The sequence below is a fragment of the Hypanus sabinus genome, chromosome 8, assembly GCF_030144855.1.
Source record: "Hypanus sabinus isolate sHypSab1 chromosome 8, sHypSab1.hap1, whole genome shotgun sequence".
Classification (NCBI taxonomy): Eukaryota; Metazoa; Chordata; class Chondrichthyes; order Myliobatiformes; family Dasyatidae; genus Hypanus; species Hypanus sabinus.
The window spans coordinates 79,809,884-79,834,528 of NC_082713.1; the positions used below are offsets into that span (position 1 = coordinate 79,809,884).

Consider the following 24,645-nt stretch of genomic DNA (forward strand, 5'->3'; position numbering starts at 1 on the left):
GATCAAACTCAGATTACTGGAGCTGTGAAGAAGTAACTCCATGAGCTGCAGCACTGCTCTCGAAGTATGGCACAGTACCACACTAGCTCAGGAGTCTGGATGTTTTACCAAGAATCACTGCACTGAGATCTGTACCGTTCTGGTGCTGAGTAGGGCTCTCCCTCACGGTGGTAAGCAGCAGGTTGTTTGGTGACAGTCAACAGAAGCCAATTGTTCTTGCAGAGGGAATTCTGCAGAAATTTCAGCAAGCAAATCTACTCCCCTTCCTAAGAATAAACAGCCCATAATTCACTCTACTTTAAACATACTTCCTCTCTTTCTTCTTAACAAATACATTTTCAGAATGTGATACTAAATGTACAATTTAAAAAAGAAAGGATAGATACAAGTAAAAATTTCCTTCCTGGGAAACTGTCTGTCTTAAAACTAGATCTAATGTTTTGATATAAAATATAGCAGAAACAAACATCAAATGCTCCTGGAAGATGATCAGGATACTCTGATCTTCCCAAAGTTTGCAGGTCAAACAGTAAATACCAGACAATACACACCTCTAAAGCTCCAGTTTTTCAGGGAGATGCAAGGCCAGATCTACTTTCACTCCATAACGGTGAAAACGCAATTTATTTTCTCAATTCCATCTATACTCTGTGAAGTTGCTAAATTTTACTGCAATTCTCAGCACCTGAATTACATGAATTGACTGAATACTGTTTAGCTTAATTTGGACAAACCACTGTGGAAACACTGGAGGAGGATGATCACTCAGAGTAATTAATTCTTATTAAAATTTAAGTTACTATTAAGATTCAGTACATGCTAACTGCAGTAAAAGTGAACAGGAATCTGTAAAATTGTTACACCCAGCATCCTTAACTAATTATTACATTACTCACAATGTTTAAACATTTTTGCTTAACTGTGCCACTCTACTGCCTGTCTTGGGCACCCATTAGCACACACCTTTATGGGTGTAGAAGACCAGGGTCTCTGTCAATTGACAGGTAAGCGGTGAGGAGGGGGATCTCTGAGTCTGGGAGAAGCAGGTCTGGAGAAGCAGCCTCCATACTCAGAAAGGTATGTCTCAACCTAAGAGCTTGTATCCAATAAATCCAACTCGACTTGACTCTGCAACACAGTTGGCATAGCTGGTCCACAGCTCCAGAGACCCGGGTTCAGTTCTGATCCCTGTAGAGTTTGCACTTTCTCCCTATGATTACATGGGTTCCTCTGCATGGACCTGCTTTATCCTACATCCCAATGATAGGCAGCATCAGTACCTCTGTAACTTGCTCAAGTGGGTAGGTGAGTGGTAGAATCCGAGGTGGGAATGGGAAATTAATGTAGGATTAGTGTTAGTGGTTGATGATTAGCGCAGACTCAGTGGGTCAAAGGGCCTGCTTCGGAGCTCTATCTCTCTGTGATTTTCCATGGAAAGCTCGTACAGATTTTTCCACCTACACTGAGGTTCTGTTAATGTACAATGGCTCATTATCATCTTAAGGGCCAAGGACTGATGAAGTTTCAGAAAGATAATTAACCTGTTTGGTTTCAGTGCACAGCAGGACACACAGTAGGAGTGTCTGATTCAATCAGCAGGCCACGTCACTGGAGACTGCTATTGTAGATTGGCCTTGACAGTGAAGCCCACACTAGGCTCCGAAGGGACAATCAGGACCTTCAACTAGTGGGGGTGGGGGGGCTGGAGGCTCAGGGAACAGGAAGTATAATAAATCAGCAATGAGAGAGCAGTGGTCCAGGGCAGTGAAGGAGTAAATGAAAATCAAAGGGAGAAACAGAAACCACAAGCAAGGGGGGCAGTGGTAATTGTACCTGGGGTAATAAGCAAAGATTGCAGCATCGTAACAAGATAGATGAGTAAAGAGCACAAATGGAAATAAATGAGATTTATTTAATTACTATTACAGAGACATGGATGGACAGTGAGTAGGACTGGCAACTCAGTGTTGAAACTTATTCTGTGTTCCAAGCAATTAGGCGAAAAGGAAACAGAAGTACATTAGCATTGCTGATCATGGAAGTTATCAGTGTGGCGGTGAGCAGGAGGTTCTGTGATGTTGAATCATTTTGGGCGGATGGAAGGAATGGCCAGGGATACAAGATACTAGGGAGTAATCTAATGTTGCCCAAATGTTGCCTCACAGTTGGACAAAGTGTAAATGGGCAATATTGAAATGATGTAAGAAAAGAGCTATAATTATCACGCCTGATTTTAATCTACATATTGAATAACATAATCAAGCCAGAAATATTCTGTGGAAGAGGAAATTGTGCAGTGCACCGGGGATTGTTTCTGAGAATGATATCTTACAGAACCTACCAGAGACAAGACTATTTTACATCTGGTCATGTGTAGTGAGGGAGGGTTAATAGTGAAGAATCTTCCAGGAAGTAGTGACCGCAACATGGTAAACTCCAGATACAGCTTGAGGCTGAATATCTTGGGTCAAAAACGAGTGTCCTCAATTTAAAGAAGGGAAACTACTAAGGTGTAAGAACTGGCAGATAATAGACAATAGGTGCAGAAGTAGACCATTCGGCCCTTCGAGCCTGCGCCGCCATTCTGAGATCATGGCTGATCATCTACTATCAATACCCAGTTGCTGCCTTGTCCCCATATCCCTTGATTCCCCTATCCATAAGATACCTATCTAGCTCCTTCTTGAAAGCATCCAGAGAATTGGGCTCCACTGCCTTCTGAGGCAGTGCATTCCACACCCCCACAACTCTCTGGGAGAAGAAATTTTTCCTTAACTCTGTCCTAAATTACCTACCCCTTATTCTTAAACCATGCCCTCTGGTACTGGACTCTCCCAGCATCTGGAACATATTTCCTGCCTCTATCTTGTCCAATCCCTTAATAATCTTATATGTTGCAATCAGATCCCCTCTCAATTTCCTTAATTCCAGCGTGTACAAGCCCAGTCTCTCTAACCTCTCTGCGTAAGACTGTCCGGACATCCCAGGAACTAACCTCGTGAATCTACGCTGCACTTCCTCTGCAGCCAGGATGTCCTTCCTTAACCCTGGAGACCAAAACTGTACACAATACTCCAGGTCTGGTCTCACCAGGGCCCTGTACAAATGCAAAAGGATTTCCTTGCTCTTGTACTCAATTCCCTTTGTAATAAAGGCCAACATTCCATTAGCCTTCTTCACTGCCTGCTGCACTTGCTCATTCACCTTCAGTGACTGATGAACAAGGACTCCTAGATCTCTTTGTATTTCTCCCTTACCTAACTCTACACCGTTCAGATAATAATCTGCCTTCCTGTTCTTACTCCCAAAGTGGATAACCTCACACTTATCCACATTAAACATCATCTGCCAAGTATCTGCCCACTCACCCAGCCTATTCAAGTCACCCTGAATTCTCCTAACATCCTCATCACATCATACTGCCACCCAGCTTAGCATCATCAGCAAACTTGCTGATATTATTCTCAATGCCTTCATCTAAATCATTGATGTAAATCGTAAACAGCTGTGGTCCCAATACCGAGCCCTGTGGCACCCCACTAGTCACCACCTGCCATTCCAAGAAACACCCATTCACTGCTACCCTTTGCTTTCTATCTGGCAACCAGTTTTCTATCCATGTCAATATTTTCCCCCCAATGCCATGAGCTCTGATTTTACCCACCAATCTCCTATGTGGGACCTTATCAAATGCCTTCTGAAAATTGAGGTACACTACATCCACTGGATCTCCCTTGTCTAACTTCCTGGTTACACCCTCAAAAAACTCCAACAGATTAGTCAAGATGATTTGCCCTTGGTAAATCCATGCCGGCTTGGCCCAATCCTATCACTGCTATCTAGATATGCCACTATTTCATGTTTAATCATGGACTCTAGCATCTTCCCCACTACTGATGTTAGGCTGACAGGACGATAGTTCTCTGTTTTCTCCCTCCCTCCTTTCTTAAAAAGTGGGATAACATTAGCCATTCTCCAATCCTCAGGAACTGATCCTGAATCTAAGGAACATTGGAAAATGATTACCAATGCATCTGCAATTTCCAGAGCCACCTCCTTTAGTACCCTAGGATGCAGACCATCTGGACCTGGGGATTTGTTAGCCTTCAGTCCCATCAGTCTACTCATCACCGTTTCCTTCCTAATGTCAATCTGTTTCATTTCCTCTGTTACCCTATGTCCTTGGCCCATCCATACATCTGGGAGATTGCTTGTGTCTTCCCTAGTGAAGACAGATCTAAAGAACTTATTAAATTCTTCTGCCATTTCTCTGTTTCCCATAACAATTTCACCCAATTCATTCTTCGAGGGTCCAACATTGTTCTTAACTATCTTCTTTCTCTTCACATACCTAAAAAAGCTTTTGCTATCCTCCTTTCTATTCCTGGCTAGTTTGCGTTCATACCTCATTTTTTCTCCCTGTATAGCCTTTTTAGTTAAGTTCTGCTGTTCCTTAAAAATTTCCCAATCATCTGTCATACTTCTTTTTTTTTAAATGCTATGCAATCTTTGACTTCCTTTGTCAACCACTGTGGCCCCTTTCCCCCCCTTGAATCCCTCCTTCTCCGGGGGATGAACTGATTTTGCACCTTGTGCGTTATTCCCAAGAACACCTGCCATTGCTGTTCCACTGTCTTTTCTGCTAGGATATCCGTCCATTTAACTTTGGCCAGCTCCTCCCTCATGGCTCCATAGTCTCCTTTGTTCAACTGCAACACTGACATCTCCGATCTGCCCTTATCTTTCTCAAATTGTAGATAAAAACATCATATTATGGTCACTACCTCCTAATGGCTCCCTTAGTTCAAGATCGCTTATCAAATCCTGTTCATTACAGGAATACAGATGGAATACTGTGTTGGAAAGAGTACAGCCATGCACTTGGGGAGAAGAAATGAAAGAGTTGACTATTTTCTAAATGGAGAGAAAATGTAAAAACTGAGACACAAAGGGATTTGGGAGACCTTGTGCAGAATTCCCTAAAGGTTAATTTGCAGTTTGAGTCTGTGGTGAGGAAAGAAAATGTAATGTTAGCATTTGTTTCAAGAGGACTAGAATATAAAAGGAGGGATGTAATGTTGAGACTTTATACAGACTGGTGAGGCCTCACTTGGGGTATTGTGAGCAGTTTTGAGCCCTTTATCTTCAAAAGGACATTCTGAAACTGGAGAGGGTTCACAAAACAGATTGAATGGCTTGTCATATGAAGAACATTTGATGGCTCTGGGCCTGTATTCGCTGGAATTCAGAAGAATGAGGAGTGATCTACCTGAAACTGAGTGACCTACTTGAAACCCATCGAATGGTGTGGAGTGGATGTGGAGGGGATGTTTCCTATGGTAGGAGAATCTAAGACCAGAGGACACAGTCTCAGAAGGGAATGGCATATTTTTAGAATGAAGATGAGGAGAAATTTCTTTAACGGGAGATTGGTGAATCTGTGGAATTCTTTGCCACAGGCAATTGTGGAGGCCAGGTTTTTATGTATATGTAAGGCAGGGGTTGTTAAATTCTTGACAGGTCAGGGCATGAAGGGATAGATACAGGCAGAAGGCAGGAGATTGAGGATGAGAGGAAAAATGACCCAGCTATGATGAAATGGTGGAGCAGACTCGATGGGCCAAATGGCCTAATTCTGCTGCTCTAACTTATGGTCTTATGGTATTAAAGGAAAGGCTGTCATGAATGGTCAGGGAAAATGGGCTAAAGGAAAGGTCAGTAGTTGGACAGTAGTAAATGCTTAATCAACTTCTTAGTAAGGCTTAGTGGATACCCATCCCTTTCACATAGTGAGATATTTTTCTCAGTGGTAACCAATGGAGGTCAAGTAAAGAATTCAATTCAAAGCAAAAAAAATTAAAGTGAGAAAAAACTTGTAGTAGACCAGAGGACAGGGGATTTTTAGAAGCCAGCGGTGCAGAATGAAAAATGGAAAGAGACGAGAAAATGGACCATGAGAGGAAACAACCAATCAAAGCTTCAATGGTGAAGAGAAAAGGAAGAGCATACCTGGAGTTAGTGTGGGACCCAGGAGAAGCAGATGGAGATATGAAAGTGGCTGATAATTTAAAGCAATAGTTTGAATTAGTCTTCACAGTGAGCTAGTTTCAAATTGGGGACAAGAACTTGTAACAATATTTATCACAAGGAAAAAAGTGGAAAAGCTGATTGGTCTAAAGGTAGACAAGCTGCCAGGTCACGTTTCCCGTTGCCAGGTCACGTTTAAAGGGACATGGCTGCAGAGCAAGTGCAGCTATTTGTTAAAGATTTGTAATATTCATTCAATTTTATGAGGGACTTGTGAATCGGAAAACCACAAATGTGACTCCTTAGTTCAAGACTTGAGAAAGAAAGAAGTGAGAAAGCATAGGCCATTTAGCTTAACATCAGTTGTTGGGAAGATGCTGGAGTCTATAGTCAACAAAGCCAAGTAAATTATTCAGAATTATACTTTACTTTATTGTCACCAAACAATTGATAGTAGAGCGTACAATCATCACAGTGATATTTGTTTCTGCGCTTCGCGCTCCCTGAAGTACAAATTGAAGTAAATATAATAAAAATTTTAATTATAGATCATATTTAGAAAATAGAAAAGGGAAAATACAGTAGTGCAAGTCAGGTCCGGATATTTGGAAGGTACGGCCCAGATCCAGGTCAGGATCTGTTCAGCAGTCTTATCACAGTTGGAAAGAAGCTGTTCCCAAATCCAGCCGTATGTATCTTCATGCTCCTGAACCTTCTCCCGGAGGGAAGTGGGACAAAAAGTGTGTTGGTCGGGTGGGTCATGCCCTTGATTATCCTGGCAGCACTGCTCTGACAGCGTGTGGTGTAAAGTGAGTCCAAGGATGGAAGATTGGTTTGTGTGATGTGCTGGTCTATGTTCATGATCTTCTGCAGCTTCTTCCGGTCCTGGATAGGACAACTTCCATACCAGGTTGTGATGCACCCTAGAAGAATGCTTTCTACTGTGCACCTATAAAAATTCATGAGGGTTTTAGGGGACAGACCAAATTTCTTCAGCTTTCTCAGGAAGTAAAGGCACTGGTGGGCCTTCTTGGCAGTGGACTCTGCTTGGTTAGACCAAGTCAGGTCATTTGATTTTTTAAAATATATTTTTTATTCGATTTTTTAAGATAATTACATAGAGTGAATAGTATAATAGAATAATAGAGTATAATATCAGCCCTCCCCCCTCCCCTTAACCCTTCCCCCTTTAATATCCCCATCTGAAAAAAAGGGAAAAAAGAAAAAGAAAGAAGAAAGAAAGTAAGAATGCCTGGATATCGGAAGATCTCCACATGCTCCATGGAGTTCATAATAGCTTTAATATGTATATTAATTTCTTTCTCCAGATAACCAATAATTTTATCTTCGGAGAACCTATATATTTATTCCTATCTTTTGTAAATAAGGATGCCAAATTTTCAGAAATATATCATATTCATTTCTTAAATTATAAGTAATTTTTTCAAGTGGAATGCAGCTAAAAATTTCATTATTCCAACAGTCCATACTTAAGTATGAATCTGATTTCCAAGTAACTGCAATAGCCTTTTTGACTACCGCCAGTGAAATTTTTATAAATTTTTTTTGGTATTTGTTCAATTTAAAATTCAGTTTTCTCCCTTCAATATCACCTGGTAAAAATAATGTTGGATTATGTGGAAGTTGTATTCCAATGATTTGTTCCAATAAAACTCTTAAATTTATCCAGAAAGGCTGAATTTTAAAACAAGACCAAGTAGAATGTAAAAAAATACCAATTTCTTGATTACATCGAAACACTGATCAGAGAAATTTGGGTTTAATCTATTTATTTTTTGTGGTGTAATATATAATTGATGTAAAAATTATATTGTACTAATCTAAGTCGGACATTCATTGTATTTGTCGTACTGTCAAGGGATAGTCTTGACCAACTTATTTCATCAATTTTAATATTCAAATCAGTTTCCCATTTTTGTCTTGACTTATGAATTCCTTGTTTAATTGTCTGTTTTTGAATCAAATTGTACATACAAGAAGTAAATTTTTTAATTTTTCCTTTTTGAATTAAAATTTCTATTTCATTAGGCTTCGGCATTAACATTGTTTGACCCAGTTTATCTCTTAAGTAAGCCCTTAATTGGAAATAACAGAAGTCAGGTCATTTGTGATATTCACCCCGAGGAACTTAAAGTTTTTGACTCGTTCCACCTGCGCACCACCGAGATAGATGGGGTTGTGCGGTCCGCTACTCCTTCTGAAGTCAACAACCAATTCCTTCGTCTTGCTGACGTTGAGGGATAGGTTATTGTCTTCGCACCATGCCACCAGGTTCTTAATTTCCTCTCTGTACTCAGACTCATCATTACCCAAGAAATGGCCTACAATTGTGGTGTCATCAGCAAACTTATATATTGAGTTCGATAGAAACTTGGCTACACAATCATGGGTGTACAGTGAGTACAGCAGAGGGCTGAGTACACAGCCTTGTGGGGCACCGGTGCTCAGAGTGATTGTAGAGGAGAGCTTGTTCCCTATTTTTACAGCCTGGGTCCTGTCTGTGAGGAAGTTGAGGATCCAGCTAGAGATCTGAGTGCTAAGACCCAGGTTCCAGAGCTGAGGAATCAGTTTATTTGGAATGATGGTACTAAAGGCAGAGCTGTAGTCAATGAAAAGGAGCCTTACATATGCGTCTTTATTCTCCAGGTGTTCTAAGGAGGAATGTAGTGCCAGAGAGATGGCATCTGTCGTTGACCTGTTGCTCAATTCTGGTCGCCTCACTATAGGAAGGACGTGGAAACCATAGAAAGGATGCAGAGGAGATTTCCAAGGATGTTGCCTAGATTGGGAGCATGCCTTTTGAGAATAGGTTGAATGAACTCGGCCTTTTCTCCTTGGAGCGACAGAAGATGAGAGGTGACCTGATAGAGGTGTATAAGATGATGAGAGGCATTGATCGTGTGTATAGTTCCCCAGAACTGAAATGGCTAGCACGAGAGGGCAGTTTTAAGGTGCTTGAAAGTAGGTACAGAGGAGATGTCAGGGGTTACATTTTTTTTAGCAGAAAGTGGTGAGTGCGTGGAATGGGCTGCCGGCGGAGGCGGAAAGGATAGGGTCTTTTAAGAGACTCCTGGATGGATACTTGGAGCTTAGATAAATAGAGAGCTATGGGTAATCCTAGGTAGTTCTAAGGTAAGGCACAGCCTTGGGGGCTGAAGAGCCTGTATTGTGCTGTAGGATTTCTATGTAAAAGTTTATTGTAATTAAGCCAAGTCAATATAGTTTTATGATCGGGAAATTTTGGTTGACAAATTTTCTCGTGTTGTTTGGAAATGTAACAAACAGAGATGATCGAGAGGAACATGCCAACATAGTTATTCATTCTGATTTCCTGAAAGCCTTTGATAAGATGCCACATTAAAAAGTTAGTGCATTAGTGCATGGTATTGGGGAAGTGTATTAACAAGAGTTTAAGACTTGTTGTCAGACAGAAGGCAGAGTCAGCATAAATAGATTTTCTTACAGGCTGGAAAACTGTAACCAGTGGAAGGATCTAAGAAACAGCTCTTGGCCCTCACCTATCCATACTCATGACTAAAAGGAGGGAGCAAAATGTCAGGTTTCCAAGTTACTGTTTGGCAATAAATGGGAGGTACACTATGATGGGCTGTACTTACAGAGGACATAGATACAATCTTGAAAGATCAAGGATTGAGTTACATGGGGAACTGGCGCAGAAGAGGATTACATGGCTGAGGGCCTACTTTTGCTCCTATTTTCTTGCCTGTATACATATGCCCATTTCTTCTACAACCTGAGGTCACATGGTCACAGCCCAGCTTATTTTATTAATTCTTTTCCTGAGCAATGTTCTAGATACCCAGAAGACAAGAGATGGAGCTGCAAAGTGCCATAGTCACATTGCGCACCCTTCAGTCCATCAGTGAAGGAAAGCACCTCTTCAGGGCTGCAGATATCTACCAAACATCTGTTATCAGACAGATAATGCACCTTCTTCTTCCTTTAAATGGCTCCAGCACCATCCTCCCGAACGTGACGGGTAGAAGGCAGCTCCTTAAACACTGTTCAATTCAAATGTCCTACAACCAGCTCATTTCTCTTGAAGAGGTTGGACCATTTCACAAATACGTGTTGAGGGAGCAGTTATCACACTATCCTGAGTTAGTCACTGGATAATTGGACCAGAGCACTGAAGCAAATCACAGCCAATGGCAGAGCTGTACGTACTGTCTTATTTGAACATCTTATTTTCTATACCAGCTTCCAATGTCAAAAGCAAGAATGAAAACACATTATACCAAGACCAACAGCTTTCCTTGAGATTCACTTTGAACAGTACAGCAGAGTTTAGGTCCTATGGCCCATGATGTTCTGTCGACTCTTTGACTTAATCCTATATCAATCTAACCCTTCCCACACACATAGCCCTCCATTTTTCTTTCATCCATGTGCCTATCTAAGAGTCTTCTTTGTGGCCCTAATGCATCTTTTTCTACCAACACCCCTAGCTACGCACCCACCACTCTCTAAGAAAAACTATCTCTGATTTCTCCCCCCCACCCAGACTTTCCTCCCAGCACCTTAAAGTTATTCCTTCTTGTATTACTTGCTTTGGAAGAGGGGTAAACACTAATATACATGGGACTTCTCTGTACTTAGAGAAATACTGGGATCTTTAACAGGAGCAGTTTTGGGAAAATTCTCCCATCCTCCCAGACACTGGCCAGCTCACAGACCAATTTGCTAAATGTTCCCTCAGCTTGTTCTATAGTTTCCTGTCAGTGGCTGCATTACATTGCCTCTAATGGCAGGAGGGAGTAATTACAGTGAGATAAGTTATAAATATTGGCAAAAGAAAATCATAATGGAAAAAGCTGACTTGAGATTACTATTATTATGTACTCTTATCTTACTGTAATAACTTTAATGAAGGAAGTTAGTCATTTGCTGCATATACAGTTAAAACATGCAAACATATAAAAAAACAACACAGGTACCTCTAATTTGTCTGTTCTTATTAGCTTATGTGAAGCTGTGTTCCCTTGGACTGTTACAGTGGGATTTCCCGACACCAGGACAGGTGTGTTTGGTAGAAGTTCTGTTGGAACCAATCCCATTCCATGGGTCATGTGACTCAGGTAGGGATTAAGACCCATTGTGTGGTTTGTAGCTAAAGATGGAGTTACAGGAAATGTGGTCTGTGGATAAAAGCAAAAAGAAAATACATTTATTGCACATTTGAACTTCCTTAATATTTTACAACTAAGTTATGAAATGAATTAAAGTTGATTGGTTGAACAGCTATGTCAAACACCATCATGTAAGTAGCGACACAGAAGGAGAAAGCAGTTAAGAGGACATGTGGCATGGTGTGCTGCTTTACAGTTATACAAAGCACTGGGTCAGCTACACTTGGAGTATTGTGCACAGCTCTGGTTATCACACAATGGGAAAGCTGTGATTACACTAGAGAGGATTCACAGAAATGTTACTTGAACTGGAGGGTTTGAGTTATTAGAAGAGATTGTATAAGCCGAAACTACTTCCAGTGGAACAAATGCAGCTGAGGGGTGGCCTTACAGAAGTTTATATAGTTGGGGGGGGGGGGGCATAGACATGCTAAGGAACACTCTAACTGTATAGCCGCAGTGGCAGTCCAAAACAAGAGGACACAGGTTTGATGCAAAAGTGTAAAGATTTAAAGTAGATCTGAAGGGTAAAGGTGGAGGGTGGGACACTGTTTGTCAAGGAGTGAAATTGTTTTGTAAATTGAAGACACAAACCCTAAAGAGTCATTGGAATTATCATGAATGACTGGTAAATTAATTGTTCGTGTCAAAGTCAAACTTAAGCTCCAATCTATTGTCATCTGTAAAAGTAGCTGCATGCATAAATGCAATGAAAAAAATTACTTGTAGCAGCATCACAAACACAGCATCAGGTACACAACATTCACAAAAACATAAATTACAGCATAAATCATACAAAATAATACAAGAAAGGACACAATTAGAACGAGAAAGAAGAAAACAAAGTCCACTGTAGTTTCAAGTGGCGAAAGTGGACGTGGTTTTGGGGGGGGGGGGGGGTGACCTGACAGAGGACGACCACGGCAATCGGGTCTCTAGTTGTGAGCCTGGTTCCGTGGTGCAGAAGGGAAAAAGGAAGATGAGGAATGCGGTAGTCTCTAAGTCTCACAGTGAGAGGAACAGACAGGAGGTTCTGTCAGCCTGATAGAGATACCTGCATGGTGTGTTGCCTCCAGGTTCCAGGGCACGGGATGTCTCGGATCGGGTGCAGGGTACTCAGAAGGGTGAGAGTGAGCAGCCAGAAGTCTTGGTACACGTTGGTATCAATGACATAGATAGAAAAAGGGAGGAGGTACTGAAGAGAGAATTCAGGGAGTTAGGTAGGAAGCTGAGAGGCAGGATCTCTGGGGTAGTAATCTCAGGAATGCTGCTTGTGCCACGTGCTAGTGAGTGCAAGAATAGCATGCTCAGGCATATTAATGTGTGGCAAGTAGGGGGCAGGGCTTCAGATTCCTGGTTCATTGGGGCCTAATTCTGGGGCAGGTATGACTGTACAAAATGGATGGGTTACACCTGAACCCAAAGGGGTCCAATATCCTAGCGGGCACATTTAATAGAGCTGCTAGGGAGGGCTTAAACTAAGAGCTTGTATCCAATAAATCTGTCTTAAACTTGGGAGTCCTTGTGCAAGACATCCTAAAGGTTAACCTCCAGGTTGAGTCAGTGGCGAAGAAGGCAAATGCAATGTTGGCATTCATTTCTAGAGGTATAGAATATAAGAGCAGGGATGAGATGTTGAGGCTCAAAAAGGCACTCGTGAGACAACACTTAGAGAACTGTGTGCAGTTTTGGGCTTCTTATTTTAGAAAGGATATACTGACATTGGAGAGGGTTCGGAGAAGATTCACAAGAATGATTACAGGAATGAAAGGGGAGTGTCTGGAAGCTCTTGGGCTGTATTCCCTGGAGTTCAGGAGAATCAGGAGGGGTCTCATAGAAACATTCCAAATGTTCAAAGGCCTGAACAGATTAGATATGGTGAAGTTATTTCCCATGGTAGGTGAGTCTTGGACAAGAGGGCACAACTTCAGGATTGAAGGATGTCCTTTTGGAACTGAGATGCAGAGAAATTACTTTAGTCAGAGGGTGGCAAATCTGTGGAATTTATTGCCATGAGTGACTGTGGAGGCTGAGTCATTGGTTGTATTTATGGCAGAGATAAATAGGTTCTTCGTTAGCCAGGGTATCAAAGGGTATGGGGTGAAGGCAGGGGACTGGGGATGACTGAAAGAATTGGATGAGCCCATGATTGAATAGCAGAGCAGACCCGATGGGCTGAGTAGTCTACTTCTGCTCCTATATCTTGTGGTCTTAAGTGATCATAGAATGACTATATTGAGGGTGGTGCGGGTTGATTCAAGCACTGAATGGTTAAAAGGAAGTAGCTGTTCAACACCTGAGACAACACCCCATGTTGATGTGGAGAGGGATGTGTCCATGATGTATTGGTCTGAGCTAACTACTCTCCGCAGTTTCTTAAGTTACCGCACTTTCACATTATCATACCAGTCCATGACGCAATCAATCAGCATATCTTCAACAGTAGAGTGTTCAGTGACATGCTGAGCCTTCTTAACTTTCTGAGAAAGCACAGTCACTGGCATAGCTTCCTAGTGATTGCATCTCGTGGTCTGGGCACAGGTAAGGTAATCTGTTATGTTAGCATACAGTACTTAAAGCCACTGACCATCTACTGATGTCCCACCAACATGGACTGTATCAAGGAAATGCTGTACTAAGGAGTAAGTAAGAGTGAGAATATCAATTTGAATTGGAATTAGTTTGTTATTGGCACATGTACTGAGATACAGTGTAAGGTAAACCTTATCCAAGTCAAATCACTACACAGTGCATTGGGGTAGGACAAGGTACAACAATAACAGAATGCAGGAGAAGTGTAACAGCTACAGGGAAAGTGCAGTGCAGGTAAACAATAAGGTGTCAGATAATAACGAGATGGAGCATAAGGTGGAGTCATTCTTAACACACTAAGGAACCATTCAACAGCCTAACAACAGCAGGGTAGAAGCTGTCTTTCATTCTGCTGCAACATGCTTTCAGGCTTTTGTACCTTCTGCCCAATAGAAGAGGGACAAGTGAGAATATCCAGAGTGGATGGTGGGTGGGGACTTTTGCTTATTCTGCTTACTTTATTGAGGCACTGTAAAGTATAGACAAAGTCCATGGATGACAGGTTGTCTTTTCTGATGTCCACACCTCTCAGCATTTTCCTGTGGTCTTGTACAGAGAAGTTGCCATACCATTAAGATAGATTGCTTTCTACGGTGCATAAACAAAGCTTTGTAGGGTCAATGATGACATGTCAACATTTTTACAGCCTCCTGAGGAAGTAGAGGTATTGGTGAACTTTCTTGGTTGTAGCATCAACGTGATTGGACCAGGACAGGCTATTAGTGATATTCATTTCTAGGAACTTGAAGCTTTCAACTCGCTCAGTAAGACAAGAGCATGTGTACCACCATACCTCCCCCACACCACTGGACATGCCTCTCCTGAAGTCAGTGACCAGCTCTTTTGTTTTGCTGACATTGAGAGAAAGTTTTTTTGTCATGGTATCATGTTATTAAGCTCTCTATCTCCTTCTTGTTCTCTGACCTATCATTATCTGAGATACAGCCCGCTATGGTGGTATAATCTACAAACATTTATGGAGTTAGAACAGGATCTGAGTGTGCAGGAAGTAGAGTACAGAGCTGAGAATGCAACTTTATCAGGCACAGTGTTGACAATAATCGCAGTGGTGGTGTTGCTGTCTATCCTTACTGATTGTAGTCTGTTGGTCAGGATCCAGTTGCAGAGGAGATGTTGACTCCCAGGGTCCAGAGTTCGGTGCTGAGTTTGCTTGAGAAAAGACGTTAGGGAAGTTAAGGAAAGTTGTCATGGTTCTGTTGTTAGAAAATATTAGAGCCTGGAACTTGGTAGATGAAGGTAAAATAGTGAGGAGAAGGAGGAGTGTGGAAGAGGTGAGGAGGAGCATGGAGTTGTTGAAAACTGCAGGAGGTTACAGACATGAAGCTAGTAAAGAGATATAAACCCTGGAAAATTTTGCAGTGATGGATTTCTGCAAAAATAGAAACAGGAATGTCTTAGGTTGGTGTCCAATTGTTCATGGCCCATAAACTTTGAAATGAACTCTGATTCACGGAGAATGTAAGGTGAGTGGGCAGGTAGCTCCACTATGTCTAGACAAGAAATGGTAACAGTAAGGGTGAGAGTGCCATCTGAGGCAGGATGGAAGGAGGGTGATGTCACAGCAGTGAGACGGGCTGATGACGAGATGGCTGCTGTTACTCACCATGGGCTGCAGTTGTGTACCAGGCAGCATGAACTGCATCTGCTGTGCCAACATGGCCGCTGCTGTCTTCTGCTGGATCAGGTTGTTCCGTCCGTTGATCTCCAGCTGCGTTTTTAAGTGTGGGGGCGGGTGCAGATACTTGCAGTTTTCCCGCGTACAACGCCCCTGTGAGGACAAGAACACAAAACCAATGATAGTGTGGTGAACACGACCAGTTAACTCAGATTGCCTTCCTACTTCGCCGTCAGACTATCCGACCCCAGCGGACACATAACCAGGCCAACCCGTACTGTGGATTTGTGGCAAAGGGACAAAGGTTGCATCTGAATTATTGCATTCACTTCCAGTTGCCCTATTATAGGAAGAGTGTGGAGAGGGTGCAAAAGAGGTTTACCAGAATGCTGTGTGTATTAGAGGCCATGTGCTATGAGAAGAGGCTGGAAAGACTTGAGTTCCTTTCTCTGGACAGTGGAGGCTGGTGGGTGGGGTGGGGGGGAGGGATCCTGATAGAAGTAGGTAGATGAAATGCATTTACAGAGCAGACATCTGGTATCTGTTTCCCAGGATTGAGTGAGTATCTAATACCAGAGGGCACGCATTTCAAGTGAGAGGGGGTAAGCTCAAAGGAGATGTGTATTTTACACAAAGTGGAGTGTGCCTGTAATGCTCTGCAGTGGTGGTGGTGGAGGCTCTAAGACCAAATCACTCCAATGATCTGATCAAGCCCTGTTCACCCTAAACATTACATCCTTCAAAGTTGTTTTGATGCATCTTAATCCACACTGTGTCCTGCTCACTCATTACAGCTTTGATGCCACAGGTTAAAACATGCAACAACCTCACCCTTCCCTATGGCCATCAACTTTCCCTCAAAAACACTGTTGTCAACTGTCTAATGGCAAATACATTGTTCGGAAAGAAATCAAAAAAAAAGTGTGGATATTAATTGATTCTGAAACACCCAGTCGCTTAGGTTTGAAGCAACTTAACATTTCAAATACAGTAAGTAGAGGTAATCTGGACTGTCAAGCATTTTGTTGCACCATGGCAGAGCTATCAAAAACAAAAGGGCCAAATTTAAGGTGAGAGAAACGTATTTTAGGGTTTGTATTTTTTTTGTAGAAAGTACCTGGAATGTGCTATCAGGGGAGGTGGTGGCATCAGATACAATTGCTACATTTAAGAGACATTTAGAAAGGTTTTGAAATAGCCAAGGGATAGAAGAATACAGATGCAGTGTCAGTATGTAGGATTGGTGTAGACTGGCAACAAGGTTATTACTGACATGGGAGAATGACGGCCCTCTGCTGTGCGACATAACTCTGAGTTCATGACTCCAAGGTCATGCAGCAGTTGATTCAGTGGGAGATAACATTATCATCATTTGGACAAGAGGCTTTCCTCATAGCTCCAGGGAGTCAACACATGAATGGATGGGAAGGTTTGAGATGATCTCCTAAATGGTTTCAGCTTGTTGAATGGAGCATTCCTCTGCATACTCTTGGGGCCTATCCTTAGCTCCAGAGCTTGGGTAACTATTCAAACTCAGAACTATAAAGGAATGACTTGTAGCAGACCACTCATTTTCTGATCTTTTACACTCTCCGTTCATGTCTCAATCCAGGCAAAGTCATCAAGGGGTTGCCCTGGAGTTTGGAATTTTCTGTATATTTGATCTGGTGAGATGCTAATGGAGCATGGGAAAGAGAAGCACTCACAGCCAAGTCAGTGAAATAGCAACTTGTAACTTGCAACTTGTGAAGAATGATCAGATCTGGCGATCATACTGGGAACAGCAGGATCTACAGCTAATCTACAGAGTGGCCTAACTCGGCCTACATTTGCTGTGCCAGGCGGCTACACAAAAAATGTAGGTTTTTGTCACAGATTCAGAGATTGAATAAAACTTAATATCAACTAATGACATCCTAAAATGAACCATCTGCGAAAAGAGAGAGACGGGCAGGGCTGACATATATGGTATCTGAAATTAAGCACTGTCTTTTTAAGTGTCACCCTCTGTCATTTACAACTATCTCTAGGATTAAGAGCAAGGCAGCAACGATTATGCATCTAAAAGTCTAGATTCATGGTAGCATAGCAGGAATAGCACTGTAGGGTAGCAGCTAGTACATTGCTGTACAGTGCCAAGGGAACACTGATCAGGGTTCAATTCCCTCTGGCACCTGTAAGGAGTTTGTACATTCTCCCCGTGACCGCGTGGATTTCCTCTGGCTGCTCTGGTTTCCTCCCATTTTCCAGAAAAAAGCTATATGGTTAGAACTGGTGAGTTGTGGGCATGCTGTGTCTGTGACAGAAACTTGATGACACACGTGGGGCTGCCCAGCACAATACTCACTGATGTGACACACACAACACAATTCACCGTATGTTTTGATGTTTTAATGTACACATAGCAAAAACAACTAAACAATCGATCATCACCAAAATCTTCGGATGTGATCAATGATTTGATTGTTTTGGAGATGAAACCCATTAAACACCATGTGCCGAGGAATGCAGAGAAGCTGAAAACCCATTGTGTCTGAAGGACCAGCTTCTTTACCAAACGGCGTTTCAGCAGCCACAGTAACACCGCTAACACAGGCCAATGCAACAGACTCCAGTGGACAGCAGTGCAAAAGTGGAAGACTCAAGTCAGTTCCATCGTGGGTACAGATCTGCCCATCATCAACGACATCTATAAGAGCTGATATCTCAGAGGTAATAGTTATCGTCAGGGAATCCCCCCCATCTGGGCTTTGCCCCCTTCGTGATGCTGCTATCAGACAAGACCCAGAGTTGAACAACAGCTTCATCCCACTGCCATCAGCTTCTTGAACAGACCATAAAATTACTAACACTACCTCGGACTATAATTTACCTCTCTCTCTAAACTTGCACCAGTGTGATTATGCTTATTTTATCATGCAACTTATAAAATTTATATTAATTTAAGTTTGTTTTGTTTGCAGCTGCTGCTAAAAACGCTAATCTTCATGGTATTTATATCATTATATGTGTGCCTTAACAATAAGCTTAAACTTCGATAGAGTGAGTTGGGAAGAAAAAGTCTCTGAATTTGTAATTCCCCATCGGTAACTGAACGCAGGATTAAAGTCGTGCTTTCTTACTTAAAGTGTAACCCCATTATAAATAGAAAACAGAATGAAACAGCATTTTCCACTTGAAACTGACATATCAAAACAGCATCAAAGAACTGGTACAGATGCCAGACCGATCTGGGGCGCACAGTCTTGACTGGTGGAGGAACTCAATGGGAAGGCAGCACCTATAGCAGGAAATGGGCAGTCAACATTTTGGATCAAGACCTGTCATCTGGACTGGACTGGACCTGACTGAATTGTTGTTTGCTCAGACCACAAGATGGAGGAGTAGAAAATACAGTGACAGATTAAATGGGAAACAAACAGCAGCTCTTGGGATGTTGCTATCAAAGTAAGACACCCAGCAATGATGTTGCTGCTCTCAGGGAAGGGTGATCTAGATTCATTCCAACGGCAGCCAAGAAAAGGTGGGAGGCCCAGTGTAGCAAGAAAGGACAGAGAAAAAAACCGTTCTAACATCAGATGTTATATTAAAGTTCTCTCTCAACCATATGGAAAAGTTTATCACCATAGAGTAAGGGTCTCTGGTCTGGTGTCAGTCACTAAGCTATTGGTTTGAACTCTTGCACAAATAGTGATGCTTCAATCACGGCCATTGTCAATGTGGGTGTGTGATAGAAACACCAGCCCCACAGATTCCAGGATTAATTGTATAAATACTTTCCACAACTCTAAGGAAAATGTAATTCAAGGCATATGATGTGACAATAATTGCTACATCTAACAAAAGTCAGCAACTTGTATCATTGGAGAAGATATAAAAAACTTACTGGAAACATACTATCTAAAACTAAATGAAAACCTTCACAGATTAAAGCAAATTATTTAAATTATCTTGCAGTTTATCAGGAAAATTTATTATTGGAGAATTTTGCTTAGTTTTAATTAATTTTACACTCTATTTTACAACAGGCTACTGGCTCCTTAGACTGGAGCTGATTATTTTTGCAGTCCATATTAATTGCACTACCCCACTCCCAACTCTCCTGTTTCAAACAGAATACAGTACAGAAACACATCCATCAGCCCACCAAATCCACACCAGCCTTCAAACACCCATTTGTATTAATCCTACATTCATTCAATGTTTTAATTCTCCTCACATTCCCATCACCTCCCCCAGGGTTCTCCCACTTAACTACACACCAGAGGCAAAGCAGAACATTCACATCACCCACACACTAAACCTTCTGGTTTTCCCATTTCCTCCCTCTACTTGCTCCATCTGCCCATTATCACTTCTTTATGTGGTTCCAGTTATCACTTCTAGCCTCTATCCTTACTTCTACCCTCGCTTTACCCCACCTGGCTCCATTTGTCCCCTCTCTCCTCATCTACCTTTACCCTATCACCTACTCCCCACTGCCTCCTGACTCCAGCCCCCTTCCCACATGGTCCCACCTGGTTGAGGCATGTACTGTATAGTAACAACATGTAAAAAGTACATGGACTGACATATGGATTGGAAAGGTTTGGACCAAACACAGAAAAATGCGACTAGCCTAGTTGGGAATCTTAGTAAGCATGGGCCAGTTGTGCTGACAAGTCTGTTTCTGTGCATAATGACCCATCACCTGCCTCCTCACCTTCTTCCACACATCGTCTGCCAGGTTCCGCGTCACACCTCCCTCTTACCTTATTTTACTGGCTCCCTCCCCTCTACATTCAGTCCTGATGCAAGGTATGAAACCAAAACATCAGGCATCCCTTTGTCTCTGCAGACTGACCTGCTGAGTAATTCCAGCCAAGGCTGAGGAGGTACAACTACATAATGTATGATATCACCCAGTGAACAAGTCTTGACGTGCAATTACTTCATTGATGTATCTCCAGAGGTAAAGGCTGTACATGTGTTGCAATTGTCAGAGGTATAGCTAGCGTTTTGTGTTGATGTTCTCCTGAAAAGTTATTTAGTCTATTAGGTCTATGTCAGCTTCCTGTACAGTAATCCCATCACCTCTTGGGACATAGATCAGAAAGTCTTCAGCTCAACTTGCCTATGCTGACCAAGGTGATTGCCGGATATCCCCCTAAACCAGACATTCCCAATCTAGGGTCCACGGACCTCTCAGTTAATGGTAGGGTCCATGGCATAAAGAAGGTTGGGAACCCCTGCTCTAAACCTTTCCTACCCATGCAATACTAAATACTGAAACTCCAACAATCCAGCAGCCAATATTGTGGAAATCCTAACAGTCTGAAATCTGAGCAACACACACAAAATGCTGGTGGAACACAGCAGGCCAGCAGCATCTATACGGAGAAGCACTGTCGACATTTTGGGCCGAGACCCTTTGTCTGGCCTGCTGCGTTCCACCAGAATGTTGTGTGTGTTGCTTGAATTTCCAGCATCTGCAGATTTCCTCATGGTTGCAGTCTGAAATCTGGTTCAGTCATTAGCCCGGAACGTGAGACAGAGAAGAAATGCGTCAGCATTGAGAGCATGGGTTGTGGTCTGAAACACCAGGATTCTGGAACGTGGGTAGGACCGTGACTGGAATACCTAAATATTGTTGGTTCCCTTCAGAGTCACTGGATTTATTAGGCAATTTATTGTACTGCTGCATAACGTGCAAAAAGTGAAACGAGAGTGCTATGTTAATAACAAAATCTAATAGTCTGGAAATCAGATTGTTCAACATAGTCAAAGTTCCAATTGTTTTGGATTATTGGAGGATTTTGATATTCACTATTAACATGGAAAGAAGTAGCATTTACAAAGGCCTCATTCACAGCTACAGTAAAATGAAGAGTTTTACAGCCAATAAAGTCATGTAAAGTGGGCTCCTGGGATTATATTTAAAAATCAAAGTCTGAGAGTCTGTGGGAAAAGCTGTCTAATGCAGCGGTTGCCAGGCTGGGTTTGAACTGAAGCTCTATATCTTTAACCAGTGGACTACCAGGTGAGACTTAGATCAGGTGGATCCAAGCGCAGAGGAGACCAGAGATGACGACTGAATTACCTGCAGATTGGTTTCTAGAGAACACTGACTAGGACTTGAGAAACACTACACACAGGGTAGGTAAAGTCAAAACTGAGCTAAGACACAATAGAGAAAACTAAATCAAGACAGAGGTGAAATTAATCAACTAATAATCAGGGGAGGAGGAGTATAGGAGCTCAGAGGACACTGGCAGCCCCTAGTAATCAGACAGAAGCACGACACCTCAGCCCAGAATGTTGTGCCAAACCAATCAAGTTAATAATCAAACAGCCAACTAAACTAATTCATTTTGCCTACACAATGTCCATATCATTCCATTTCCCTCACATTCATATGTCTGTCTAAACAGTCCCTAACGTAACTGGCCCTACCACCACCCTGTGTACTGTCTGGGGTGTGGAAGGAAACTGAAGCATGCAGGAGAAAACCCATGTGGTGTCGAGTCACTGGAACCATGAGGCAGCAGTGCCTTTTCAAAATATAGACATTGACACCAGCCAGACAAAACAAAAGGTAAATTTAGTACAGCAGTAACACTGTGGCATCTTGGACTAAGCACAGAAGTTAACCTGTAGTCGCACTGTTTCCTAGCACACTGACCAAACCCATGATAAATCTTCCCTCTAATTTGTAATCACCAGTATGTGCAAGAAAATCTTGTGCTGTGCAATTTTTTGCCCAGTGACAACATGTGCACACTGAATTTTATATACATAGGTATTCATTTTAACAGCTAGCAACTGTCAGTAAGAACTTTGATCTCCTTTGGGTTTGATCGTTTTCACTCCCATTCATCTGCACTCTCACAAAACATATATAGCAGGCCTGTTGCAGGTAATAAAGGATTTTCTCACCAGGGCTTTTTCACACCATCCATATGTAATTTGCTTGCTAAATGAGGCTTTAAAAAGTCAAGTTTCCAAATATCACTCCACTTCTTCCCACTTGCAAATTCTCCCGCAACTTTTGCATTGCAATAATACACGCAAGTAACACCGGTTTTTGTATTGTACATAAATATTTCTCATAGCTGCATGCTACTGATCTCATGAGCTTTTGGGGTAGCAGTTTCCACTGTTTCATTAAGCCATTCTGCTTTAAATTAACCATCAGTTCTTTTCTGCTTCACGCCCTTTGCTTCTTTGGAATTCGACATAGTGAGTCAATAATTTCTTCAATAAAAACAGTATAAATAAGCCAGTTCTAAAATCTGCAGACTAATCATTGCAAACTCCACGTGGTCAACACCGTCCGCATCAGAAACCAGGAAAGGAAATGTGATTGTGTACGACCATGAACTATACTTAACATGCCAACGAGGTAGAGGGTGACAACATTCTGTGCGCAGTTTAAATTCCTTTGTGCTAGTAGCAAAAGATGTGTGGGTGCGCACACGTGCACACCTTAGAGGGAACATTGCCCCGATGCATACATCAGAGGACTGAACTCTGCGTAAAATGAAGTTAATGCTGAGAACAGTTGTTGGTTAATGAAGTGGATGTGGTTGTACTTTCCGTAAGACCTCTAAATTCGTGTTAGAATTAAAACAAGCTGCTGCATAGAGCAAGATTGCCTTTAGTTCAAAATGCAGTGAGAGAATAATATAGATGGAAAATTTGGTGCATAAATTTTATTCCAGTTATTTCAGCATTGCAGGCTCCAGGTTAGCTGTAATTTCTGATGCAAGAAGAAGTGGTTATCACTTTTAGAACCTTTTATGTTTGATATCTCAGAATTTCAGGCAGGGCCAGCACTTACCAGTTATACAACATGGAAACAGAATTAGAGTCAGAATCAAGGTCAGGTTTAATATCACTGGCAAATGTTGTGAAATTTGTTGTTTTGCAGCTGCAGTACGTTGCACTTCAACCTAAGTCTGTGCCAACCGTCACCTAGCCACTTACAATAATTCTACACTAACTCCATTACTTACACCCCCTACATTGCCATCCAAAACACCCCCCCCCCATTAAATCAACCATTAAAGTACCAGGCACAGTATCAGATCTGTCCCAGTAGAAACCAAAGTACACAACATGGATTGTGGGATAGTTTTCCAACATAAACCTATGTGTGCCAACCAGTCTGAGGAACAGGACCAAGGATAAACCTGCATCCATTTGCAAGGATAGCCAAACTATTAACTGAGGAACAGTCTCCTTGGAATAGCTGAGATACTAGCCATAATCCTGGTATAACCCAAGACAGAGACCTCATTAGGGAATCAGAGGTGAATAAGGTCGGTAACTTTAAATTCCTCAGTGTTATCATATCAGAAGGTCTATCCTAGGACCAGCATGGAAGGCACAACAACACCTCTGCTGTCTTAGGATTTTGCGCAGATTAGGCAAGTCAGCTAAAACTATGACAAACTTCTATAGATGCACAGTAAGGAGCATCGTGACTGACTGCATCATGGCCTGGTATGAAACTCGAATACCTATAAATGGAAGAGTTTACAGGAAATGGTGGACACAGCCCAGTTTACTATAGGAAAAACTCTCCCCATCACTGAGTACATCTACACGGACAGCAGCATCCATCATCAAGGACCCCTGCCATGTTCTCTTCTCACTGTTGCCACTGGGAGAGAGGCACAGCAGCCTTAGGTCCCACACCACCAGGTTCAGGGACAGTTACTACCCTTCAACCATCAGGCTCCTGAACCATGGTGCATGGATAGCTTTACTCACCTCAACACTGAACTGTTTCCAGAACCTATAGATTCACTTTCAAGGACTCTACAATTCATGTTCTCAGCATTATTAATTATTTATCACAGTTTGCCTCCCTTTGCACATTGGCTATTTGTCAGTCTTTGTGCGTAGTTTATCATTGATTCTATTGTATTTCTCTGTTCTACTGTGAATGTCTGCAAAAAAATGAATCTCAAGCTAGTATTTGGCGGCATATATGTACTTTAATAAAACATTTAATTTAATTTGAACTTTGAACATACAAAAAAATCTGGAAAAAATAAAAGGGTTATTTACAAATTAGGAATTGAATGGAAACCAGAGCACACAGAAAATCCCCAAGCAGTCACAGGGAAATGTGCAAATTCCACACATGGACAGCACCTGAGGTCAGGATTGAACCATAATCTCTGGGGCTTTGGGACAGCAGCTCTAAAAGTTGCATCAAAGTGCTATCCTTAG

General features: G+C 42.1%; 1 protein-coding gene across 4 annotated transcripts in view; it reads right to left on the reverse strand.

Moving 5' to 3' along the window:
* The window catches only part of LOC132398264 (muscleblind-like protein 3), a 134,266-nt gene that overhangs the window by 40,856 nt on the left and 68,765 nt on the right, over window positions 1-24,645 (reverse strand). For all 4 annotated transcript variants that reach the window (XM_059977415.1, XM_059977414.1, XM_059977413.1 and 1 more), the window contains exons 2-3: window positions 15,415-15,579; window positions 11,007-11,207 (exon numbers count right to left, since the gene is read on the reverse strand). In XM_059977415.1, the coding sequence (XP_059833398.1) occupies window positions 11,007-11,207; window positions 15,415-15,579 (366 nt within the window). The remainder of the gene's footprint in view (window positions 1-11,006; window positions 11,208-15,414; window positions 15,580-24,645) is intronic.